This window comes from Lolium perenne, chromosome 2 (assembly GCF_019359855.2).
Source record: "Lolium perenne isolate Kyuss_39 chromosome 2, Kyuss_2.0, whole genome shotgun sequence".
Taxonomy (NCBI): domain Eukaryota; kingdom Viridiplantae; phylum Streptophyta; class Magnoliopsida; order Poales; family Poaceae; genus Lolium; species Lolium perenne.
This window is the reverse complement of record NC_067245.2, coordinates 273336160-273359981: the sequence shown is the minus strand read 5'-3', so window position 1 is coordinate 273359981 and position 23822 is coordinate 273336160. Positions and strand designations below refer to the sequence as shown.

Below are 23822 nucleotides of genomic sequence, written 5' to 3'. Positions count from 1 at the left end.
AAATATCATCAAAATATGATGTTGAAGAGAGAGAGAAAAGGAGATAGAGGGAGCAAGCGCTTCACATGTCGCCCGGATATAGCACAACAAACGAGGAAAAGAACCTTGCATGCAGCCAAGGCCCAATAGCATGCATGCGTTGATGAATTATTTTTTGATTAGAGCTCATCTAATAGCCAATCTAATAGCTAGCCTATTGCATGGGTGAGCTTTATGCTGGCTCTATGTGACATGGCATGGCTTTAGAGCCTGCAGCTGACTCTCTTATTAAACATGCTCTTAGTCCATCTAGACTATATGAATAACATAACAACATATTTCCCACCTAAAGAAGGCCACACCCTCAGCCGAATCATTGTGGTTATTTCACAATTGTGCATGTCTCACAATTACACATGTGCACCATCCTAAATAATGGGTACATGTGGCCATATAAGATCTTTGACAAATCTGCATGTGTCACAACTACACATGTGCACCATGTGAATAATGGGGACACATGATCATATAAGCACACCCCATCTCCCATATAAAACCACACCACCATTTATGTCATCAACTTACAACTCACTAAGGATCGATATGATCGATTGTGCTATATTTTAAAATCATGAGAATGGAAAAACATTACCCAACTTCTTGTGGACGCATTTTACTTATAAATGAAAGAATTTATATACTTGAAAGATCATGCGTTTGTGGGAAATTTTGGTTAGCTGGTGTGATGAAAATAAAAAAATGAAAGCGCTATAGCTAAAGGAACATATATTTATACGTCTTAAAAATTTAACAATAATGAAAATTGCTTCTTTATCTAATAAATACCGAGCAATTACATATTTTAGAAGTTCTACTTCCTTCATCTTTGAACATGCCTTAACTTTGTCAAATTTATGGAATAGAGGGATATAATTTCTCAGACGGATATAATTCCATTCCATGTGACACAGTTTTTCCTGAGAATCATTTGACCAAGAAGATAGCCCGATTAAAAGAAGTATTTACATAAGATACATATCATTTTAATATGAAAATAAGTCACATAGTTTACTACATGGAAATTAAAATAAATAAAGCAAAAATAATAATTCAATCGCAAAAAGATAATACTCCATGTTAATCCATTTTTTTGGCATTTTTTTTTTTGCAATATTCAGTTGAGAACTTTGCCTGAGTTGAGAGCTGCCTGACAACGTGACATCATGGATCACAGCTGGTCCAATCCGCACAGCCCCATCATAGAATCGGGGAAGGAAAAGGGGAAAAAAAACGAGAAAGGACTCTCCAGTCTGCAGCCCCATTCCCAATTCCATTCCCCCGACGGAAGAGACTTCTTCTTCCCCTCTCCTTCTCTCGATCTCCCTCGATGTCGAGCAACCGCGCCGGCGCGCTCCTCGACTCGGCGCCGCTGCTCGGCGCCGGCGGCGGCGGGCACCGCCGGGGCAACGCGCTCCGCCGGCCGTCGCTCCGCGGCGCGGCGCGCCTGCTGCGCCGCAGCGGGCGGCGGGCGATGCGCGAGCCGTCGATGCTCGTGCGCGAGGCGGCGGCCGAGCACCTCGAGGAGCGGCAGGCGGACTGGGCCTACTCCCGCCCCGTCGTCGCGCTCGATCTCCTCTGGAACGTCTCCTTCATCACCGTCGCCGCCGTCGTGCTCGTGCTCAGCCGCGCCGAGGACCCCCCCATGCCGCTCCGGACCTGGGTCGTCGGCTACGCCCTGCAGTGCGTCGTCCACATGGTCTGCGTCGCCGTCGAGTACCGGATGCGCCACGCCCGGCGCGGCGGCGGGGCCGCCGCGGTGCCCGCCGACGAAGGGAGGGCCAGCGACGGCTCCTCCTCGTCCAGCGACGATGATGCCAGCGAGCACAACCTTCGTGGTCGCGGCACCGATTACGTCAGGTAATTGGAAGGATCTGGCAAGCAATCGGTATTTCTTAAGCTGTTTTGCTCGTTTCAAGCAAACCTAGAAAGTTCAGCAAAACTCTTGAACTCCACTCACACGTTCCCTCCCTATAATTTGGCCAGCTCTTTACGACATCGTAGTTCCTAATTGAATTTTCCTTAACCACGGTAGCGAATTTCTCTGTTTAATTCGTAGAGCGCCTGTGAGCCATTCTACAAGGAAATACAGACGATTATTACATAACCCGTGTCTATTACAGTTCTCTAGCTCAAAAATGTGTTGTATAGTCCTGTAGCGGTGTGTTTATGTTCTGTTTATTATTGTGGTTTGCTGATTGTTGTGTATAGAGAAGTGTGGCTGTTTCAAGAAATGTGGGGTTAATCTGTCATGCAAAGTCATGACTTAATATGGTTAGAAGTTCATTTTGTTCTGTTATGGCTGGAATTTTGGCCTGCACTGCTCTTTTAGGTGCATTTCTGCTACTGCTACAGAAGGGATTTGAGGAATCTAGTGCTGTGGACTTGATAATTACCCTGTGCTTTTCTATCCTCTGTGATGGTACTGACATAGTTTTTTCTTTCTAGTTTCTTTAACATGTTTCTATATTTTTTCTGGTTTATGACTAGTTTATAGATGCATCTCCCTGTTTCTTTAATTTGACCAAACATGAAGTTATTGTTAATGTCTCATTGTTGGTGAATTGGTGGTGTGTATAGTTGATTATCCATTACGTGGTAGTTCAACCTAAGAGTGTTCATCTGTCAGCATGCACTTCTTCCATTATGTATTGTTCATTTGTATCTGATGATTTCACTATTGTTTACTCTGGCAGTATTGCAAAGCATCTGGAGTCTGCAAATACAATGTTCTCCTTCATATGGTGGATAATTGGATTCTACTGGATATCTGCTGGGGCTGAAGATGTTATCCGTGATGCACCTCAACTTTACTGGTACATATATGTTTGAAGTAATAGCCGACATTTATGCTCTCCTTATTTCTTCCGTTTGGTATGTAATATGTTTTCTATGTCTTGCTCTGCAGGCTTTGCATAGTCTTTCTGGCGTTTGATGTGTTCTTTGTTGTATTCTGTGTTGCCCTGGCTTGCATTATTGGTATCGCTGTTTGTTGCTGCCTCCCTTGCATTATAGCGATTCTATATGCAGTCTCTGACCAGGTATGGCCTTGAAGTATGTGCAATATGGCAATATAAGTATGCTTATTACGACATATACAATCTAGAACAACAAGATCCAGTTCGGTGTCACATTGATTCTCTTGCAGATTTAAATGCAATTAACTCAATTATGTCAATCTTGCAATCAATAACCTTTCTAATCATCTAACTAAAATCAGGAAGGAGCATCTGAAGATGACATTCGTCAAATTCCGAAGTACAAATTCCGTAGGGTGGATGAACCTGAAAAGGATTCCGTTGATACCCCCGAGTCTTCTGGTGGAATAATGACAGAGTGTGGCACCAACCAACCTATTGAGAAAGCACTTGCAGCGGAAGATGCAGTAAGTTCCCATGTTATCGTCTTTTGGTCATGCATATCTTTGGCCCTAACAATGCATGAGCTACAGAATCTCTGAACCTCTTCAATTATACTTTGGACCATCTCAGGTAGCAGTATTTTTCGATCATCATTCATCATGACAATCATGGGACGGAATAAAACCATGATTTTGTGCTTTTTTAGACAGCCCATACTAATGAAATACCTGAGTTTGGTGCACTTAATCACTGGTCTGGGAAAATTTATTAGCCATGCATAACTTTACTTCAGTTTTAAAACCAGTGGATGCATTATATACTCATTATGTCCATGCACCATGCTGTATTGTTTACACAAGTAACACTTTGTGATACCAAGAATTCATTCATTGGTCACCTTGTCAATGCAGGAGTGCTGTATTTGCATTTCAGCATATGATGATGGTGCAGAGTTGCGTGAACTGCCTTGTGGCCACCACTTCCACTGCACCTGCATCGACAAGTGGCTGCACATCAACGCAACATGCCCTCTGTGCAAGTTCAGTATCCGGAAAAGCGGCAGTAGCAGCGGAAGTGAAGAAGTGTAAATGTACTCCATTTGATTGCCATCTCTTTCGACTTCACACCTGAGTCTCCGCTGATGTGGTGTACATTTTTGTATCCTAAATGTGCTAATAGTAATGTCTTAAAAGTGACTACAGTGATGTTCATATTACAAAAAATTAGTTGCTGTGTGTATCTCTACAGTCCGGAGTATATGCCTAGTTACTCAGTGAGCTGTACAACTGTATCTACGATTCATGTTTGCGTCAGATCGTGCTTGCAGAATTCCTTACTTGCATCTCATGGTCTTGCTGACAAAGAATTCAGTGCATGATTTTTTTTAGTACAACCGATGGAAGAAGGTATGAATAGTTTTGGGCTGCTGAACTGGCGAGCCGAAAAACAGTGTCGTCCTCCAAATCATCCATCTCGTGTGGTAACTTCTCTGCTGTTCTCCCCAGTGTTGTTATTACTGATATTTTTTTTTCTTTGAGTGAGGCAATTTAGTGAGCTGGGAGGGAGCCATGCGAGGTAGAATTGCAACATTTCCGCTTCAAGTGAAGATTCTATCTTTAAATCAACCAATGTCCGATCGGAGACATAGCCGTTCTGGAATCTCTGATGGAGCCAGGACCACTGCGGTCTGGGATCGGGCAGTGTTGAAGAATGAAGACCCCCAGATCGCCAGATGATTAAAATCAGCCGTGTGGACACAGGAACCGCTGCATCACAAGACGCAACGCTGCATCACAAGACCGCAATTCAGAGCATTTCCAACCGCGTCCCTAAATCTGGATCGAGTGTTTGGGGACCGCCGCTAGTTGCTGTTTTTCGGCGCGTCGGTTTTCAGCTGTGTCCCCTATTTTTTTAGAATTTTATTTATACGTATCATACAAATAAATATGTTTGCCAATATTGTTTTCAAATTAAATGTTAACAAACAAATATAAAATTGGGCTAGATTAAGGCGCCCTTGAGTCGCAGTTGATGCCTCTTCTTTGAGCCTCCATAGATGCTCTACGAGATCATATTGCAGCTGAGCGCGAACAGTGATGTCACGGATTTCCTTATGCATGACTAGGAAATCAGCAAACTCACATGGTGATCAACCTCCGCAAGAGGTCCCTGACACTCATAGGGACCAACATTCCTGACTCGAGTTTTGCGTCCAACGCAGTCGAAGTATTGCATCGGTGATTGTCGGCGATTTGAGTGGCAGTGGAGGGGGGAGGCGGAAGAGAGGATGCGCGACACGAAAGAAAGGCGCGAAGCAACGATATCGGCTTTGGTCGCTGGTAGATAGGAACCCACTCGGGTTTTCGTTATATCCGGCGTCCCCGCAACGTCCCATGCATAGCGGGGATGGGCTTGGGGAGTTGGACACCATCTTGAGCCACGCCGGATGAAAAAGAAGTCTTTAGGACTCGCAGTGGAGGAGCGCAGAAGATGCACAAAAGAAACTCGAAATTTACTCTTTTTTTTCCCCGTGAGGTTGCTGCATTCAAACAGTTTCCGCAAAAACATTTCAAAATGAGAACGACGGCCGCGGGCCCCACTCCCCGGCCGCCATCGTTTCCGTTTGACGGTTTCGGTTCATGCGCCGCACCAAACCCCACTTCTCTCCGTTTCTTCCGTTATACTATTTTTCTTCTCCCCTCCAGCTGCTTTCTCTGTGCACTCCGCACTCCCAGCTCCTCCGCCGCCCCGAAACCCTCGACCGCCGCGGCGCTCCCAGCCAGCCATGGACTCGGCGGCGTCGCTCCTCGAGGCGTACCGCCGCGACCGGCGCCGCCTCCTGGGCTTCCTCCTCTCCGCCGGCGCCGTCGACCTCTCCCGCGTCGATCTCGACGCCGTCAGCGCCGACTACGCCCTCGACTGCGTCGCCTCCGGTAAGGCCCGCGCCTCTCCAAGTCTCCGGGCGCACGACCCGTGCCGTGCGCGCGTGCGTGTGCTGAGGTGGAGCCGTTTATTTATGAATTGAATTAGTCTGATGGGTTTGGTTGCGTGTGTGTTTCGACCCAAACCAGGCGCGCAGTTTGACGCCTCGGAGGCCACCAGGAGGTACTTCCACGACAGGAGGTACCCGATCATGGTACGCTTGATTGAACTGACCTCTGGGAATTTCCTATCGATTTCAGCTCCAAATTTCGATTTAGGCACTTGTTTGATTGAATAATTGCTCCTGCTCACGAAACGTGTAGTGTTCTGCCAGTAGAAACTTACAGGTGTGAGGATGGGAGCTGAAAGTGATTCTAATGCTTATACTCCCTCTAGTTGATTAATAGTAATACTCCTACTAATAATACATTTAAAATGCGTGCAATCGCAGCAATGTGATTATAGGAAAATTGATAGAACATAGTTTGGTCCTTCTAAGCCTGTGCCGAATTCGATTGGGAGCATCTCCACGTCGTAGCAAACAATGACAACAGGACTGCCTGGTGCAAATATTTGTAACATGAAATTCTTCCTCAACCCTAAGCAGCATGCTACTAGCTACTATATAATTTAAGATGGCTTGTCTTTGATCTGAACCGTAGAGTTTTACCGGATTTGGTAAGCGTTCTCTTAATTTATCATTTCAGTCTGTGTTTAAATCTCTATGATCCCATAATTTCTGGTTTCCGTCCATGACTTTCGAGGTTTGTAAGTTGCTTCTGCACAATACTTTATACAAAGATAATACATTGCTCCTTTTTGTCTTATCATGTTTGATGTTTTGTATGAAGTGATATGCAAACACCTAGTACACCTTGGTCTGCGTCCATGGGGTACTGCTTGGGAATTTTCTGTAATTGTTAAGATTTTTTTTTATTCAACAGACAAACTCGCCATCAAGGAACTCATATTTTCTTCTTTCAAGGCCAGAAGCCTCTGGTTCCCCTCCAAAGAAAGTAGCACCAGACATTGGACTTGTACCACCTTCAGAAGAGAAATCAAGTAGAACAAGAAAACATAGCGATTCTTCTAGAGTAGCAACTGACCTTCCGGGAGCATCCAATGGTACGCAGGATGTTAGTTTGGCAGATATGTCTCCTCCGCAAGCAAAGGAAATGGATATTCTATCTCTAGGTTTACCTAGATTAAGCACAGGTAGACAATTGTCCATGCTACATTTTTGCTGTGCTTTCTTATGAATAAAAAGTAGGGATTATGTTTCTTTCCTTGACTAATTATATACTCTTTATTCGCCATTTAAGAATTGTCTGATGATGATCTAAGAGAAACAGCTTATGAGGTTCTTCTCGCTTCTCTATTTGTCAGGTAACTTGTACAAACGTGTCTGTGTTGGAAGTTTTCATAGATGCATGGTGCATATTTATATTGACTTACTGGTGTGATCTCTTCCTTAATAATGTGTATCCAACAGTGGAAAAATGAACTTCTCTGAAGAGAAGAGAGAGAAGAAGCCTAAATTCTTGAAGGGTTTAAGATCGAAGACTGAGAGGTCTAATGCAGCACCTCAGATGGAAAATTATTATACCCACCATCTTGATTTGGTCCGAGTACAAATGGAAGTAAGGTCCTTGACTAATTTCTGTACTATTCAATATTTTCGTTAGTTTAAATAAAAGAATTACCTGCTTGTTTGAAATACATGGCATCAATAACAAGATTCTTTATGTTTGGTTGATTCCAAACACATGGTTTCTCTTCTCCCTCCATTCCACATGTTAGAGTTACTGAGGGCTGGAGGTGTGCATTCTGCATAATGGTCTGAGGAAGATCAAACTATTGAAGGACCCTATTTGTTTTATTCTTTAGCAGCTGATTAAGATACTATTTTCTTCTTGTTTTTATGGATTCTAAATTTTGCATAGCGATCTGAGGACAGAAGGTTCTAGCTAGGATAAGAAACTTCTTTTCTCGTTCTGTTTATGTGATCATGTGATAACAGAATAGGATGGAAAACTCATTTTAACACATTCTTTCAGATATCAGAATCTATGGATATATTGTCCAAGAGAGCTTTAAGACATATTGGTTCAAAGATGGTGCAGGGACAGCTTGACGTGCCTAACATATCATTACAGCTCTTAAGTTCTGTTGGCAAATTTGATTTCCCAACAGAAAGACTGCGTGTACATTGGCAGAGAAGACAGGCAAGCAATCTTGAGTTTTTTCTTTCTACAGCATGGCGCTTGTTCTAACTATTACTCACAATTCTGCTGTCCAGGCAAATGTTCTAGAAGAATTACTTTTGTTCTCAGCATCTCTTGAGTATAGTATGAGTGAAACATTGCGGATAGTTCTCTCCAAGTTAAAAAATACAGAGGCAAGGCCTGTTATCCATATTTCACATCATTTTGTGTTGATTAATGTTACTGGTGTCTCATAAGCCAGATCAGTTGCTGAATCTTTTTCGTCAAACTGGGCTATCTTTGATATTGAGTTGTGTCTATATTTGCACCATAAACTTTTCCAGGACTGGGTTGTGAGTGTTCCTGATGGGCGTATTGAGGTCTTGACTATCATTGAAAGATACAACACAAGGCTATCTGCAGCTCCAAAGAAGTTTGGCCTTGAAGGCGAGACCTACCATTGGACTCGGAGCTACCATTTTAATTCTAGGCTATATGAGAAACTTCTCTGCAGTGTGTTTGATATTCTTGAAGATGGACAACTTGTAGAGGTTTCCTTTTGTTTTTTCCTCTCTATTGTCAATATCTCCTTGTTGGTATGCTTATTAAAAGTACCCTACTTTTATTGCATATATAGTTGAGTTATTCCTGAACAACAATGTGGAATTAAGTCAAAGATTGCATCTTGAGTTCCTGACACAGTTATTCTTATTGCTACCAGGAGGCTGATGAAATACTTGAAACAGTGAAGCTGACCTGGCCTATATTGGGCATCACCCAAAAGTTGCATGACGTCCTGTATGCTTGGGTGCTTTTCCAGAAGGTCTATTTACTATGTTTGTCCCCCTATTTTAATAGAAAGAATTCCACCTGTCAATCCTGAACTCTGGCAAAAGCGATTGGAGTTACAGAAGATAGAGTTATCACAAACAGATAGAACTACTGTCCATGCTAATGATGTACTCCCTCTGGCCCAAATTAATTGGCGCAGCCACATACTATGCCCAGTACAAGTTTACTCCTGAACTGTGTCAATTAATTTGGGCCGGAGGTAGTATTAAATTAGTATGAGAAAAAGGAAAGGCATATTTGAAATAGTGAACTCACTTTTGCCATAGTCATTTAGAAAGACTACACATACTGGTTCAAACTTGACAAATATTACTATGGAACAATTCTAATGGACCTGAATACTTGGGCTAAGCCATATGATTGGGTGTTCCTGTGAGCGAATACAACTCAATCCAGGGGCTATTTAGTAAATTAGTGCAATGATCCCACTTGCCAGAGTAAAGTTGGTGGCAGGTGGGCCAGGTGTAACCAACTGTTATCTTTGTAGCAGTAGCGAATTGGGATCCTATCTGCTGCCCCTTATCAAAATGACTGACCTGTGAATGCATAGGTTTTGCACCAGGCTCACTTCATTTTCTTTTCTGTAGAGGCACCTACACTGTATATTGTATTGATGACATAGGAATTGATGTTCATTCAATGTTTGTTGCCATTAGCATAGGACTTAACGATTTAGAATTGGGGAATGTTTCCAGAGTCTTATTTGATTGATTTTTGTACTTTATTTTGAACAAACGGAGAAATTCGTTGTTCAAACACTTGTCTGGAATGGTAATACTCCTTCCGATCCATAATAAGTATCGTGGTTTTAGGTCAAATTTGAACTAAAACCACGACACTTATTATGGATCAGAGGGAGTAAAATAATTCACTTTTACTCTGCTTAGTTCATTTTTTTACATGGAAAGCTTCACTCATTTGTCTAAATATCATTCTTGACATGAGCATTTTGTCAGCGCTAGTACCATGCCAAAGAGGCCACATTGATTCATATGGTTATTTTTCTTCTATTCAGTTTGCTCAAACCGGGGAAATTCTTCTACTAAAACAGACAGACCTTCAGATACAGAAACTTCAGTTACATAATGATGTTAGAGAAACAGAGATGTATATAAACAGCTTTGTTTGTTCTGTTGAAAGTTGTGGCAGCAATCGGGCTCTAAATTTGGTGGACAGTGCCATTCTTAAAATAAACATGTGTTGCCGCAGACAACTGGAGAGTTATCACTTATACTTCAGTCAGGTTAGCTACCTCCCTTGTTTGGATACAATTTCAGCTGAAGATTTTTTTGATACGCCAGGTGACTTATAGCTAGATGTGCCTTCATATTCTGCCTATTAGCAAAATTTAAATCAGTTACTTCCTCCGGTTCATACTAAATATCGCTGATTTAGTACAAGATTTAGTACAAATTTGTACTAAATCAACACCACTTAATATGGATTGGAGGGAGTAGTTTTTTTTTTGAGAAAAATTTAAATCACTTAGTTATTCTTAGGTAATGCTTGTAGGATGGGTAGATGCTTGTAGCGTAGGTCTTCTTAGATGAACTTTATAGTTCAGAATGCTTATATATCCATGTCCATATTAGAACTTTAGCATAGGCAAGAAGTACATGCAAGTATGGGTCCTTGAACTGTAAACATATTCTTTCAAATTTCTTGTTACTGAAGAAACATAAGTGCAGAACGCTTAAAGAGTTAAGACAGTTGCTGGTGTAGGTTGGCCATCCACTATTATTTGTCTCAGGAAGTCTGAAAGTGATATATAGACATGAGTAGTGTTACAGTCTGAAATCTGATTACCACATAATAATAATAACAATAACAACAATATCTAGGAAAAACTGAGAAAAGAAAGGGCTTAATGTTTTCGATTTCATGAGTTGATAAAGTTGCCCTACATTAATTAGTTTCTGCAATGATTTAATTCTTTTTTTGCATTGTTCTTTCCGCAAAAAGTTCAGTGTTACCACAAAGTTTTTTCATAAAAGCTTCTTTATCTTGCCTTTCTGTTACAGGCTAACTATTCAATCTTTGAGAGCATGCTGAACTTGCTATTACTTTCTGCGGCAATACTTACTGATGATGATGAAGAAACCATGGTTAGATTTCTTACTTGTCCTGCAGTACTTTTATAGTACTCCCTCCAATCCATAATAAGTGTCGGGGCTTTAGTTCAATTTAGTCCAAATTTGAACTAAAACTCCGACACTTATTATGGATCAGAGGGAGTATGTGTCATTTGTCAAAAATTTAAAAAGTATTTGATATGAACTCCTTTCATCCAGAAAGGATATAGCCCTCTCTCCTGAGGCAATAGTGGTGTTAACCAGGAACTGAGTTGGGTAGGGCAGTGGATGCACAACCCCACCAACCAAGTTTTAGTCGTGTACCTATTTTCTTAATTAAATTGATACCGAGTTCTTTGAGTGCATATCTGCCACACCCTACCTTTCTTATATTATTTTGACAGAAGTGGAGAGGATCGTGAAAATTAGTGTGACATACCTAACACTCAAACTATCAGTCGCATACCCTAAGGCCCGACATATAGTCATGATAATTGGGACTTAAGCTCCATGCTGCCCCTGGAGCTGGGAAATTCTTGGAACAGAAATGTTTACCAGCGCTCAAACTAGGAGATATTTGCTGGCGAGCCATACATGATTGTTCCTCATAGAAGACATTTTCCTTTAAAATGTATATACGGTACATCACACATTTGTTTTGTATGTCTACTTATAGACTCTAGTCAGGACCTATAGAATCTGAGAGGTTAAGAAAAATTGTTTCACTTGGATAAGATTGTTCATTAATAATGTTTGTTCTGTAGTTTCTAATGTAATCAATGTTGTAAGGATGTAAGGTATGATTATATATCATATTGCCCAGAAGATCTGAATTGATATTTCTCGTAGCAAATCCCTCATTTTTTTTGGCAATGTTAATACACAGACACAAGGGTGTTCCCTTTTGATCAGTTCGATCCTTCTGTCATGTAAAGTCACTTGGAATATTTTAGCTCCATTAGTAATTCATCATTTGTGTTTGATGTTGACCTTTTCTTGTTCTCCCCATTGATTACAGCTTATTGAGACCCCGCTTGGCAGTACACCAGAATCTACGCTGGTCCATAAAATTGTTGTCAGATCTATACAAACTGCATATAAGCATGTGAGCTAAACCATCTTACGCCCCCTACCAAAAGGATACACTTGACAAAAATAGAGTGATTTTTAATATTTCATATTTCCATTATGCTTCATTAGGTCCTAATTTCAGCACATGGACAATCAAAAGCAGAATCTAAGCATCCATTGATATTGCTTGCAAGTGAGCTAAAGCTACTAGTGGAGAAAGAATGCGCTACATTCAGCCTAATACTTCAGAAATATTATCCTGAAGCTGGAAAAGTAGCACTAGTTGTCTTTCACCTACTGTATGGCCAACAACTGGTTAGTCAACTCCCTTCTGCAGCTCTATGATTTTTTATTGTGTTCATTTTGTAACAATATTTACTACTACTATGGTGTCAAGGAGCTGTTTTTGGAAAGAACGGATGATTCAGAAAATCTGAAAGAGATACTGGGAGCATCAAATAATTTTGAGCTCTGTATAGCTCAGAAGCTTTACTCAATGTGCGGGGAAGCTGTTGGGTCTTCATTGTCTAACTTTCTAAAACCATACATGGTAAGGCATGAAGATGTTCTTTGTGCTCATGATAACTAATAATTGACAATGCCCCTTATACAATGAGTGTAAAATAAATTTTCCCTTTACTCCTATTGTAGGGTTTTTTTCAACTTGAATATCCTGTATAATCTGTTCTGCTAATTTGATATTCCTCAAAGTATATTTATGTGATGGTACCACAGTAATGTAGAATTGTGGAATCTAGTTCTTTGATGAGCTACAAACTTATAACTAATTTTATTGTACCTGTCAAATTGTCATCCTTATTTCGTAGATTGGCTTGCTGTTTCTTCAGACACAAAATCATGTTGACGCACTATCATCCATAGTGGTTTATTCAAAACTTTGAAACTTGATCTTATTCCAATACCAGGAGAAACACAACTGAGCTGTGGGCCAAATGGACACAAATTGAATGCACTTAACTTCCCAAATACATCAGTTTCTGTTTACTTATAGGGCGCATTAAAGTACAAATCTTGATGGACATCATGCTTTCTCATTTTTATTTGTTTTAAACAAACTTTATTGGTGTGCCATCTGGCATTTCAAACAGACACATTTAAGTTGAATTAAATTTCATTTTCTGAATTTTGAAACAGATCAATCGTTTTTCTTCACCCATCATTCTTCAGTGGCTGCATGCTCAACATGAGAATGTTTTGGAGTGGACAAAACGTACCATTGAGATTGAGGTTTGATACTCTATTCAAAGTTCACTGCGAGCATTTTTTGTGAATAGCTAATTATGCTTGAACATCACTTCTTTATTTTCTTTGCATTGATGCCCACATGGAAGATAGGGAATTTTCTCTGTAGATTTTTGAATAAACTGGCATGGTTGTAAAATTACCCACGAGTATTGTTTGGTGCAAATTTGATCACATTTTTTTTCGAGAAAACGCAAAGGACCTTTGCGCTTCATTTCATTGAAAAGATAGAGTTTGGTTTACATCCTCGTAGGAGGTGGTTTACATGGTTTTGTTCTTACATTTATTTTTAGTACTCCCTCCGTCCATTAATAGATGTCCGATGGTTCGTTTAAATTCGGATGTATCTATACACTAAAGTGTGTCTAGATACATTTGAATTTAGACAAACTTTTGACATCAAAAGATGGACAGAGGTAGTACAACATTATCACATGGTTCATACAGTAACTTGATAACTAGCTCAATGCATTTTATGACATTAAATTGGTACTTACATCAGGTTGAACCTTTCAGAAAAAAACCCGACTTGCATTATTCTGTAACATAATTACCATAACTTCGAAGAGATTTGATCAACTTTACTGGGTTGATTTTTTTGAAACTGTCATGATAGGATTCCAGCAAAACTGAAATGGTGCTACATATGCAATAGTTAGACGCACATGTTTGTTGTTGACACAACTCTGTAACTAGTACTGCCATCCACAAGGTGACTGTAGCCCATATGACATTCTTTAGGTGGTGACTTCAATTTTTTTCTTTGTTGGATATCTTTTTACTAACTAACTATTACGCAAGACTTCTGTTATGCATCACACAACTTCTTTTGTTTGCATTTGACATGTATTTCTGTCTCTTTTAAGTGTCCAACGTAAATTGTTCATGATGGCTATTGTTTCATCTCTGGTCCATAGGATTGGGTGCCTCTATCAGCTCACCGGAAACTAGCAACATCTATGGTTGAAGTCTTCCGGATTGTGGAGGAGGTAAGCTTTTCTTTATGAGCTCATTTGCCACCACATGTTATGTTCCTCAAGAAAAGGAAAAGAAGAAAAAACTTCTTGCTTTTGGATTACATATTGCAAACTTTATTATTCCCTCCGTCCCAAAATAAGTGACTCAAGTTTATATAGATATGGATGTATCTATAACTAAAATGCATCTAGATACATCCGTTTCTAGACAAAGTTAAGTCATTTATTTTGGGATGGAGGGAGTATGGTGATTTCACGGTAAAAAACCAAGGTTCAAAAAAGCGCTGAGCACTAAGCGAGCGGTGAGGCACTGCCTAGAGGAACTGCTGCTTAAGCGAGCTTAAGCGCCGCTTAAGCGTGCAGGGCAAAAAGCGTACGTCCAGGAGCACCGAAGGCAAATTGGACATACAGAAGACTATAATATGCTGTAGTTTTGTATCATAAGCATGTAATTCTACAGTACGTACAAACATTATAAAATTGCAAGAATCTCTTAGCTCTTGCAGCAGCAAACAGCAACAGTAGCAGTTCAGCAACGCAGCAAACAACAACAGTAGCAGTTAAGCACTTAGCCAGCAGCGCATCGCAGACACGTACACACGATTGAGGCAACACACGAATGCACACACCCAGGAACCTAAAGGCACATGATCTAATTAGGATTCAGGCAACACACGCACGCACACACGAGCTACATCGCACACACCCACACACGAGCTGGGAAAATAGGGATTAGGGGATATCTGAGAGATGTGGCGGCCGGCGGCGAGCAGGTTGAGGTCGACCTCGATCTGGGGCGCCTGGACAGGGAGGGTCAACCTCGATCTGGGGCGCCTGGACGGGGAGGAACGCGGGGGTGGAGGTGGAGCACTTGGAGGAAGAGGGACGAGCTCCCGCCGGCCTGGAGGAAGAGGCGGAGGGCTGTGCATGCTGGCACCGGCGGCAGGCGGAGGTTCACCAGCGGAAATCTGGTGCGCTGCCACTCTCCCCTGTCTCTCTTCCGCGCGCTTAGGCAACACTCAACGCCCAATCGCAGAGCTTAATCGCGCTCAGCGCTTAACCTCCCGCTCAGGCCTTAAACAAAGCGGTATGCTACCGCTTCGCTCTAATTACCGCTTAAGCGCGCCTGAGTGTACGCTTTTTTGAGCGTTGTAAAAAACGTTGATTACCTGGGTTCAAGTCCTCATTGACACAAATTTGGGTTCTTATTTATAATGCCGTGGCTTCCTTTCAAAAAACATGGTGATTACTGATGATGCTATTTGATCTTAATGCAATCTGAATATCAGAAAGTTCAGTTTGAAGGCAGAATCTTCCATCTGCATCTTCCACTTCTTTTTTGAAAGGAATGTGGTAGGGGAAGCCCCTACAGTGATTTTTTAAATATAAGAACCCAAACCTGCATCCTTGGGGACTTGAACCTGGCCTAGCCACCTCACTTCTTCATCTACATCTTCCACTCACTGCCTGATTGTTGAAATTCTTCTTTTCTGACTGCTGTTCTACTATGTTCTCACATTTTTCATAATTGTTTAGCCAGTTGCTTAATCTAATAATTACACTTGTACTTGCTTGGGGCTTATGTGATCAGTTTATGTGCAGACCATTGATCAGTTCTTTAACTCGAGACTGCCTTTGGATATTGTGCACCTGCGGAGTCTACTTATAGGAATCACTAGCAGCCTTCAAGTCTATTTGCTTCACATGGAAAACCAACAAGGTATTCCTTAGGTTTACATAAATGTCAATGCCTTATCTTGGACTCAGAAGGTTTTGTTTCATTGTTTGTAACAGTACATTTGCCATAGGTATGGCAGGAAATAACTACATTAGTCTTATCTCATCACATTAGGCGCGTTAATTTTACAGTGCTCTCTTTACAAGCCATTTGTTTTACCTCAGATTATCTTTTTAGGAAGACCACACTGAGTCGGCATCGTACTGTTAGGCACTGTGCTGACGCTGGTGTCACTTATGCAGCCTTGCAACTAGTTTTACAATTAACAGATTGGTGTGAAGCATCATGTGTATGACTCCCTCCGTCTAAAAATAGGCGTCTCAATTTTTTCTAGATACAGATTTATCTATAACTAAAGTCTGTATCTAGACAAATGAAGACACCTATTTTTAGATGGAGGTAGTAATGTAGTATATAACTCTCCCTCCCAATCCAGTCTGATTCACTACTTTCCAAACATCTCCGTCTATCGAACTATCCATGTGTCAGTGTATCAATCATGTTCCTACCATCAGTACCAGTTAAGATGCCATCACCCACACTTTGTCCCAGTATGCAGTGTTATACTTGTTTTGCGGCGGTACCTTTTTAAATGCCATCTCCCAGCACTTCAAGTGGAAATACAAGGCCAGAAAATCCTTAGTTAGTGAAGGGTGCTAGCAGCAGAAGTTGTAGAATTGAATGAAATTACCTGCATAACATGGATCGTGTACTTCTAGGTGTATATGTTCACTTGGGAATTAGGATATATATCTCATTACTGGTTTTCTTATGTTTCATCAAATTGTTAATGGAAATTGATGTTTACTTGTTTTCTAAGAATGTCAGATTGCATAAAAGATACCTTATTCATGAAGTTCTTTCATTCAGTATTGCTGAATTTGTGCCAAGTAGTGGTCCTGTATTATCCAGCATATTCTTTGTTTTTTAACTAATGTGCAAATAATTTTAAAGCACAATAGCATTAACAATATCACAAATATATAACATCTGAGCTTTTAATATCTTCTTTAAAAACATAAAAACATATTAATTGCTTACTGTTCATCTTGCTAATCAATAACTGTTTTCTTTATCTTTTCTTTCTCTATTGCAGTTTCTAGAGCTACCCTGCTTCCTACTGCGCCAGTCTTGACACGTTATGCAGAATCAATTAATCCATTTGCGAAAAGAAAACTTATTGAGCCCGCAGTTCGTGAAGAAAAGGTGGTCAATAAATTGAACAATTTAACGGTTCCAAAATTATGTGTGAAACTCAACACCCTTCAGGTGAGACATTTTGGTTGACACCCCTCCCAAACTGCATGACTGGATCTTTCATTAAACCCATTCAGTAATGCGTCTCTGATCCGCATATCCTAAATGGCAGTTTTTCATCAGTCTGGAACTTTCACAAACTACAGCTCTAGGTCAATGATCAAACATTCAAACTATAAATGCTGCATGGTAGTAGAAATAAAGGTTTACTTTAGCAAGTTTGAATTCCCAAAACACATGTGAAAGAATGGCAGTCTTACCCATGGAGCATTGTACATTGACGTGGAGTGAGGGCACAGAGGGCTGATCTCCTACATGGATTCTCACCACCCATGGATGTTGCTGGACGGGCATGGATATCTGGATACTAACTCCACACCTCTCACGTGTTCCTTCAAAAAACACATCTCACGCAATTGTGCGAGGCCGCTTTGTGATAGGTTAACTCACAATGAGCCACTTGCTTCGTATGAGCTCAGCACTTGCAAGTAGCAGCCCAGTCCCCATGAACGTGCAGCTATACCGTTACAGCATGTTGCACCCCAAGTTTAGTACCATGCCGTTGAGTACCCCCACTGGCGTTTGCGGGTTTGGGATAGCTTTAGCCACTCGACCCCTCCCTGTTGACATGCCTAATCTTGTTACGGCAAAATTTGTATCTTTTGTCAGCATTGTTAATTTTCTTTATAGTGTAGATAAATAGAATTGCTTTCCATTATTCTTGTCACAACATGAGTTGTTTTTAGCGTTTATTTTTCTTATGATCCATTTGTCTCCTGAATGCTGCAGTATATTAGGGATCAACTTGATACCATAGAAGAGGGGATCAAACAATCCTGGGTCGATGTCCAGTCAGGTAATCCACCCTCTAAGGCCTTTTTTTTTTTTTTTTTTTTTTTGCAGTGCTACTCTGGAAAATCTAGTGGTAAGGTTTTTCTTATAGATCCAAAAAAGATGTTTCCGACTAGCTAGTATTTATTAGCTTTAGTAAAACTGTTGTTATAGCTACAAAAAATTTCTTTCAACTAACCACTATGTTTAAAACTAGAAAACAATTAAGTGTGTCATAAGACTCATAATTCACAGCAATATCAACAAGTTTGTCGCTCTGTATTTTTCATATCACACGGCTGTTATTCAATGCATGGCTCCAGAAGATGGAAACAGCCTGCTTATGGTGTTCCACGCCATTTCTCATATAACTCCCAAATGAGACTGACTGGTACTTGGCTGTTCTTTTTCCAGCAAAAAACAATAAAACCTAGCCCAGAAACATTTTTTTTTGTTAAGAGCATCTCTAGCAGATACCCCATCCGGGTGTTGTACTGCATCGCGTGGATGGGGTTAATTGCATCAGCTAAATTCACGCGAAAAACAGGAGCGACCGAACATATACCCTATTCTCGAACTGAAAAAAGAATATACGTGGAATATTCCATCGTCTTCCTCGCAGGCACAATCTCAGACATCACTGCTTCCTGTCCATGATGTGGCTCCATGCCCCTTCCCTAGCCGCTGCTGCTTCGGCCGCATGGTCGCCGCACCGTCCCTGCGCTCGCCGCAGAACGCTAGTCAAGCTAGCAGCGTGCTAGCAAGCTACGCACGCTATGCTAGCTAGTAGCAAGCCAGCTAGGTAGTATCCGCACATGCGCCGCCGTGTTGCTGTCGCCGGCGAGCCTCTGTGACTATCTCAATAGATTTGTTCCGATTTTTTCGAAAACAGATTGTAATAGAGGCAGCGAGGTGGAATACGGCCTTGATTTGGCTGGACTGCGGGCGGCGTGGCGGAATTTCGCCGGAGTAGTACCACTCCGGCGAGCTCTACTCCGGCGAGCGTTGACCAAAGTTTTTCGTACCCCAAATCTTTGCCGTTCTACATTTGGGCCAAAATCCCCCGTGTATAGAGTATGCGAGGATATTTTGGGGTAGTGCTGCAAACTAAATTAGGATGCGGGGTGGTATGCGGTATCTATTCGAGGAAGTTTTTTTTGGTCAAACCCGTAAAAAGCAGGATGCGGTGTGGTATGCGGTATCTGCTAGAGATGGTCTAAAGAGCTGCTCTGGAGGAATTTCATATGCAGGACTAGGACCATTGGTCGTGAGAAATTTGAGCCCGTTTGTGCGATGTACTTCTTAGACCGTTGAATACCTTAGGCAAGGGTTAAGAATTGTTGTTTATATGTGGAGTTTGCCAAGCTTAGTTTTATGGATGATAACTTATGCATAACTATTCTTTGTCCCTGAACTACTTTTATTACAGCTGTGGAGTTGGTAAACCACTTGTCTTGTACTCTTGTATGGCTAGTGAAGGAGTTTTATCGAAAAAAATGTCATTATGTGATAAACCGACGGATGAGTTGCAGTTTATCTATGATTAATTACACATGACAAGTCTTTGTTCCTATACTTCTTTTGTTACAGCTGTGGGATTGCTAGACTATTTGTCTTATACGGCTAGCGATGGAGTTACCTCGAAAGATTCACCATCTGATGAATCGATTGATGAGTTATTTACAATATTCGATGATGTGCGATGCTCTGCGGTAAATACAACTGACACAATCCTGAACTTCATTGGTGAGCTACTTAGTCTGTGCCCTTTACAATTTTACACTCTTATTTGCTGGAATAAACTTTATGCAAGTGTTTTTAAGAACATATTGTAGTTGATAGTTCCTACTTCCTAGTCATGGCATTTCATTAGACAGGTAACTGTTCGAAACTTTGTTCTATTTTGTATTATCTTTAACTCTTCAAAAGTCCGAGGAAGATACAACAGCTTACCAAGTTCTTTTTTTGCGAATAAACAGCTTACCAAGTTAATGGTGAATTTACAGCAATGATATGTACTCCGACAGTTTTTTCGTATCGGTGAAAACAAAAAACTACCACAACACGCACATGACTGTTTATTGCTAGAGTAGCCATCGAATTGCTGTAAATTATAACACCCCAGCCACTTGGCTGGCGGTCGTTACCCTGGCAGCTCTCTAGGATCTCTAGACTGGCCCCACTGACCAACACTAGTCTTTCGTGCACTTTGTTAGTTTCTTTGGAGATGAGCTTCCGGAAAGAAAGCTACACCTTGTTAGTATTAGTATCCTATGAATCCTATTAAGCCCTGGGCCAAGATGACACACAAATCCACCACAAACTTGGTAATCTGTTGTACTCCTTTGATTGCTCAAGGGGCAATATATGGATAAGAATGAAATCCCTACGGCATATATAGTGTATACTGTCATAACTTATAGCAATAGTCTGAGCTTTTCTTTCTTGAGCTACTTTATATTGGAGTAGATCGCCTATCTCTCCACTTTAGGGAGACTCACTGCATGTTTCCTCCTTCTAATGTGTATATAAATTACTCACTGCATGTTTCTTCTTGTAATGTGTATAAATTGTCCCACTGAGCCATAATGATATGACTAGCTCATTGTCTCAGTTAGACAACTAGCTTACCATGGCAAGGCACATGATAGGTCATGGTGATGTACTGTTGCTACAATCGTGGATTTTTTCCATATTCTCTAATAAGCAAAACAAAAACAAATTTTTTACTTCAAGTGTAGAAGGAAAATAATCATGCACTTCTCTGTTTTTTTGCATTAACCTGATATTTTTGGAAGAAACATTGTCCCGATATAGATCCCTTGAGTTGCCAGGATAATGCTTTGCAGGAACAAGGGCTGTACTCTGGGATATGAGGGACTCACTTCTTTTCTCCTTATACCGAACTAGCGTTGAAAGTGCACGCATGGAGATTTTTATCCCTACAATAGAACAAGTAATGAATCCAAACTCGGGAAACCTAATAACCTACATGTTTAGTTTGTAACCTAGTAATCCTGCTTTTAACTTTGTTAACTGATGAACTCGACATATGCTGCAGGTTCTTGATCAAGTGTGTGATCTAATTGTTGACGTGTTAAGAGATGGAGTTGTGCTGAGAGTTTTTCAAGCATGCATGGTATATCCTTTCTTCCTATGCTTTCATGGGCGCATTTTTTAAATATTTATTTAAAGCAAATGATGGTTAAATTTCATATGTCCGCTTTATTTAGGAGGGATTCATTTGGGTCCTACTGGATGGAGGTCCATCACGCGCATTTTTGGAAACAGATGTGGACTTGATGAAAGCTGATCTGGCTATGCTCAAGGTGAACAAATAATACTAAATAAATGTGTGTGGTACTTATCATCAGTTAGAAAAGAAGCAAGAATTCACAAGACATATGGCATATCATTTCAACAAGTTGATACCTTGGTGAAATTGGACGCATCTGTTTCTCTTAACTGTTCAATATTTTCTCGTAGGATCTCTTTATAGCAGAAGGCCAAGGTTTGCTATCAGATGTAGTTGAGAAGGAGGCTAAACTAGCTGAGCCGATTTTAGACCTCTATGTGCTAAAGGTCTGGTGCTCTTTTTTGTTCAATCTCATCAAAGAAAAATGCTAATGCAGTAAGCAAATAGTAACTAAAGGAAATCTATGCATGCTGGTTTTCAGGCTGATACAGTCATTGATTTGCTGATGAAAGCAAGTGAACATATGCCACACCATCTTGAACCTATAACTGCTCGAAGAAGGCATGCACATGATGTCCATACCCTTCTTCGAGTTTTGTGCCATAAGAAGGATAATAGTGCCTCCACATTTTTAAGAATCCAGTATCATCTTCCAAGGTCTTCAGGTGAGACAAAATTAGCGATGAATTACTGTTGTTTATCAGAAAAAACAAAACACATGCTAGTATTATTTTTTTGTGAAAAATAGTCCACTTTTCAACCCTGAACTATTGCTGAAGTTCACTTTCCAGCTCTGAGCTTTGAAACCTGATATTTTTAACCTTGAACTCTTGATAGTTCAAGGTTAAAAACTGCCTGTTTCGGAATTTAAGGTTGAGAACTTCTTCAATAATTCAAGGTTGAAAAGTGGATCTCTAGTTTTCTTTTTTGTATTTTTCTTCTTGATCTTCTGCTTCAGTTCATTAATATCAAAACACATGCACAGGCACACTGGTCTTATCTTACATACCAACAACCGATACATGTTCCCAGTAGAATGTGCACTTCACTTCCAATGTTATACCATACATGAAAAAATATTTTTATTTTAGTTCCTTTGGGTTTGGTTTATGCAATGACTCCGCAAATTCTCCATTGATGCAGATTATGACGACGCTCCTGTGAAGGATGCACCTAAAGTACCTTTATTTTCTGACATGCTGAATAGGGGCTCTTCATTCAATTGGTCGGAGACTGGGCAGCAGAGTTATAAGATTATGAAGAAGAAACTACAAGCGGCTAGTTGGCAGTAAGACGTGTCTTGGTTAGAAAGTTCTGCTGGGTTTGCACATGTCCTTTGCTAGAAAATTCTGGTGGGTTTGCACATATCCTTCGCATATCTATGCGATAGGTATGTAATATGAAAATCTGAAGTTGGGTAGCTCATGGATACATGCAAACGAAGGTGAGAAGGAAGGCAGCATCATTCGCAAAAAAAAAAAAAAAGAGAAGGAAGGCAGCATATGCTGTAAGGCGTCTTTTTATGCATAATGGATTAATGGCATCACAAGTGTCAACCGGCTACTACCTCATTTGATGTCACTTTACATTAAGCAAGAAGCGAGGAAGAAACAAATAAGCTTTAATTGGTGATTTGTGAAGGAGACCAACTGAACTTTTACCTGAGATCATCATGTTCCAGCTAAAAGAGAAGCATTACAGGTATGTTACTCCACTAATACCACGTGACGTGACTAGAAAAGACGATCCATCCTCTTTTCTGTCTTGCAGGATATCCATTCTGAAAGTATTTCCCCTTTTTTTTTATCTTGCAGGATTTTCTTATGGAAATATTTTCCTCTGCTTGGTCTTTCCCAGTGCAACATCCAGTGAACAGCCTAGCAGCCACCTGTGGGAATATAATTTTGCCAACCCAGGGAAATTATCTTCGCTGCAGATCATTACGAGCGGAGATCTGTAGCATCGAAGATGCTAATACATTCTCAGAAAGATTACCAGGTAATCGGTCCACGAGCATTTCTGATACTCTCTTCATAGAACTTGAGTTTTCACTCACAAGCTGCCACATTATGTTCTCCCTCGTCCATGACTAAACAGGAATCGACAATAGGCTTGGTGGTCTAAAGATGCCGAAAAGAAAGGCCTGATCAAAACTTTCCCAGGCCTGATTCCCTCAAAACCGAGCTTCTATATATTGTATTCCCGAAAATGGTTGATTTACAGATATCAGCCAGTATACCGAATATAAACATGATAGTGAAATTTACTTACAGAAAGTACTGAAAAAAATATTTATAAATTTTCTTTTCGTACATTAATAGCAAAATAGCAAAGCAGTGAACAATCCGATGTAAATTATATCGAAGTGGATCCGATATAACTGAGATCAGCCACTGGAACGCTTGATCAAAACCTTCTATAACGCATCGTGGTCGGTGTAACAGTGTTCTCTGAACTTTTGGGTTGATTTTTTTCTCACTTGCGTTATCTGGAATTTGAAGTCATTCCTTTTCAGGCCCCTCTCTGATGTAGTTAAATTTTC

The 23822-nt window shown here is 40.7% G+C and overlaps 2 protein-coding genes across 3 annotated transcripts; both read left to right on the top strand.

The window, feature by feature from the left end:
- The first annotated feature begins 1279 nt into the window (after positions 1 to 1279).
- On the top strand, positions 1280 to 4170 carry LOC127335889 (E3 ubiquitin-protein ligase At1g63170). Its single transcript, XM_051362618.1, has 5 exons — positions 1280 to 1896; positions 2733 to 2852; positions 2945 to 3077; positions 3257 to 3421; positions 3809 to 4170. Exons 1-5 carry the CDS (start codon positions 1367 to 1369, stop codon positions 3983 to 3985), a joined length of 1125 nt encoding a protein of 374 aa, XP_051218578.1. The 5' UTR covers positions 1280 to 1366; the 3' UTR covers positions 3986 to 4170.
- Positions 4171 to 5582: 1412 nt separating this feature from the next.
- LOC127335891 (protein unc-13 homolog) lies at positions 5583 to 23751 on the top strand. Of its 2 annotated transcripts, XM_051362620.1 has the most exons (28): positions 5583 to 5830; positions 5969 to 6033; positions 6764 to 7034; positions 7142 to 7205; positions 7312 to 7459; positions 7877 to 8044; positions 8119 to 8217; positions 8368 to 8574; positions 8745 to 8846; positions 9891 to 10118; positions 10897 to 10980; positions 11966 to 12052; positions 12148 to 12333; positions 12416 to 12568; positions 13174 to 13266; positions 14199 to 14270; positions 15861 to 15978; positions 17093 to 17265; positions 18043 to 18109; positions 19675 to 19830; positions 20934 to 21040; positions 21146 to 21223; positions 21318 to 21413; positions 21571 to 21666; positions 21762 to 21945; positions 22424 to 22981; positions 23095 to 23278; positions 23378 to 23751. In XM_051362620.1, the coding sequence occupies exons 1-26, from the start codon at positions 5683 to 5685 to the stop codon at positions 22570 to 22572; spliced, it is 3399 nt and encodes a 1132-aa protein (XP_051218580.1). In that variant the 5' UTR covers positions 5583 to 5682; the 3' UTR covers positions 22573 to 22981; positions 23095 to 23278; positions 23378 to 23751. The 2 variants fall into 2 exon arrangements, with proteins under 2 accessions (XP_051218580.1, XP_051218579.1); XM_051362619.1 differs by having other exon boundaries at positions 23095 to 23751.
- Positions 23752 to 23822: the final 71 nt, after the last annotated feature.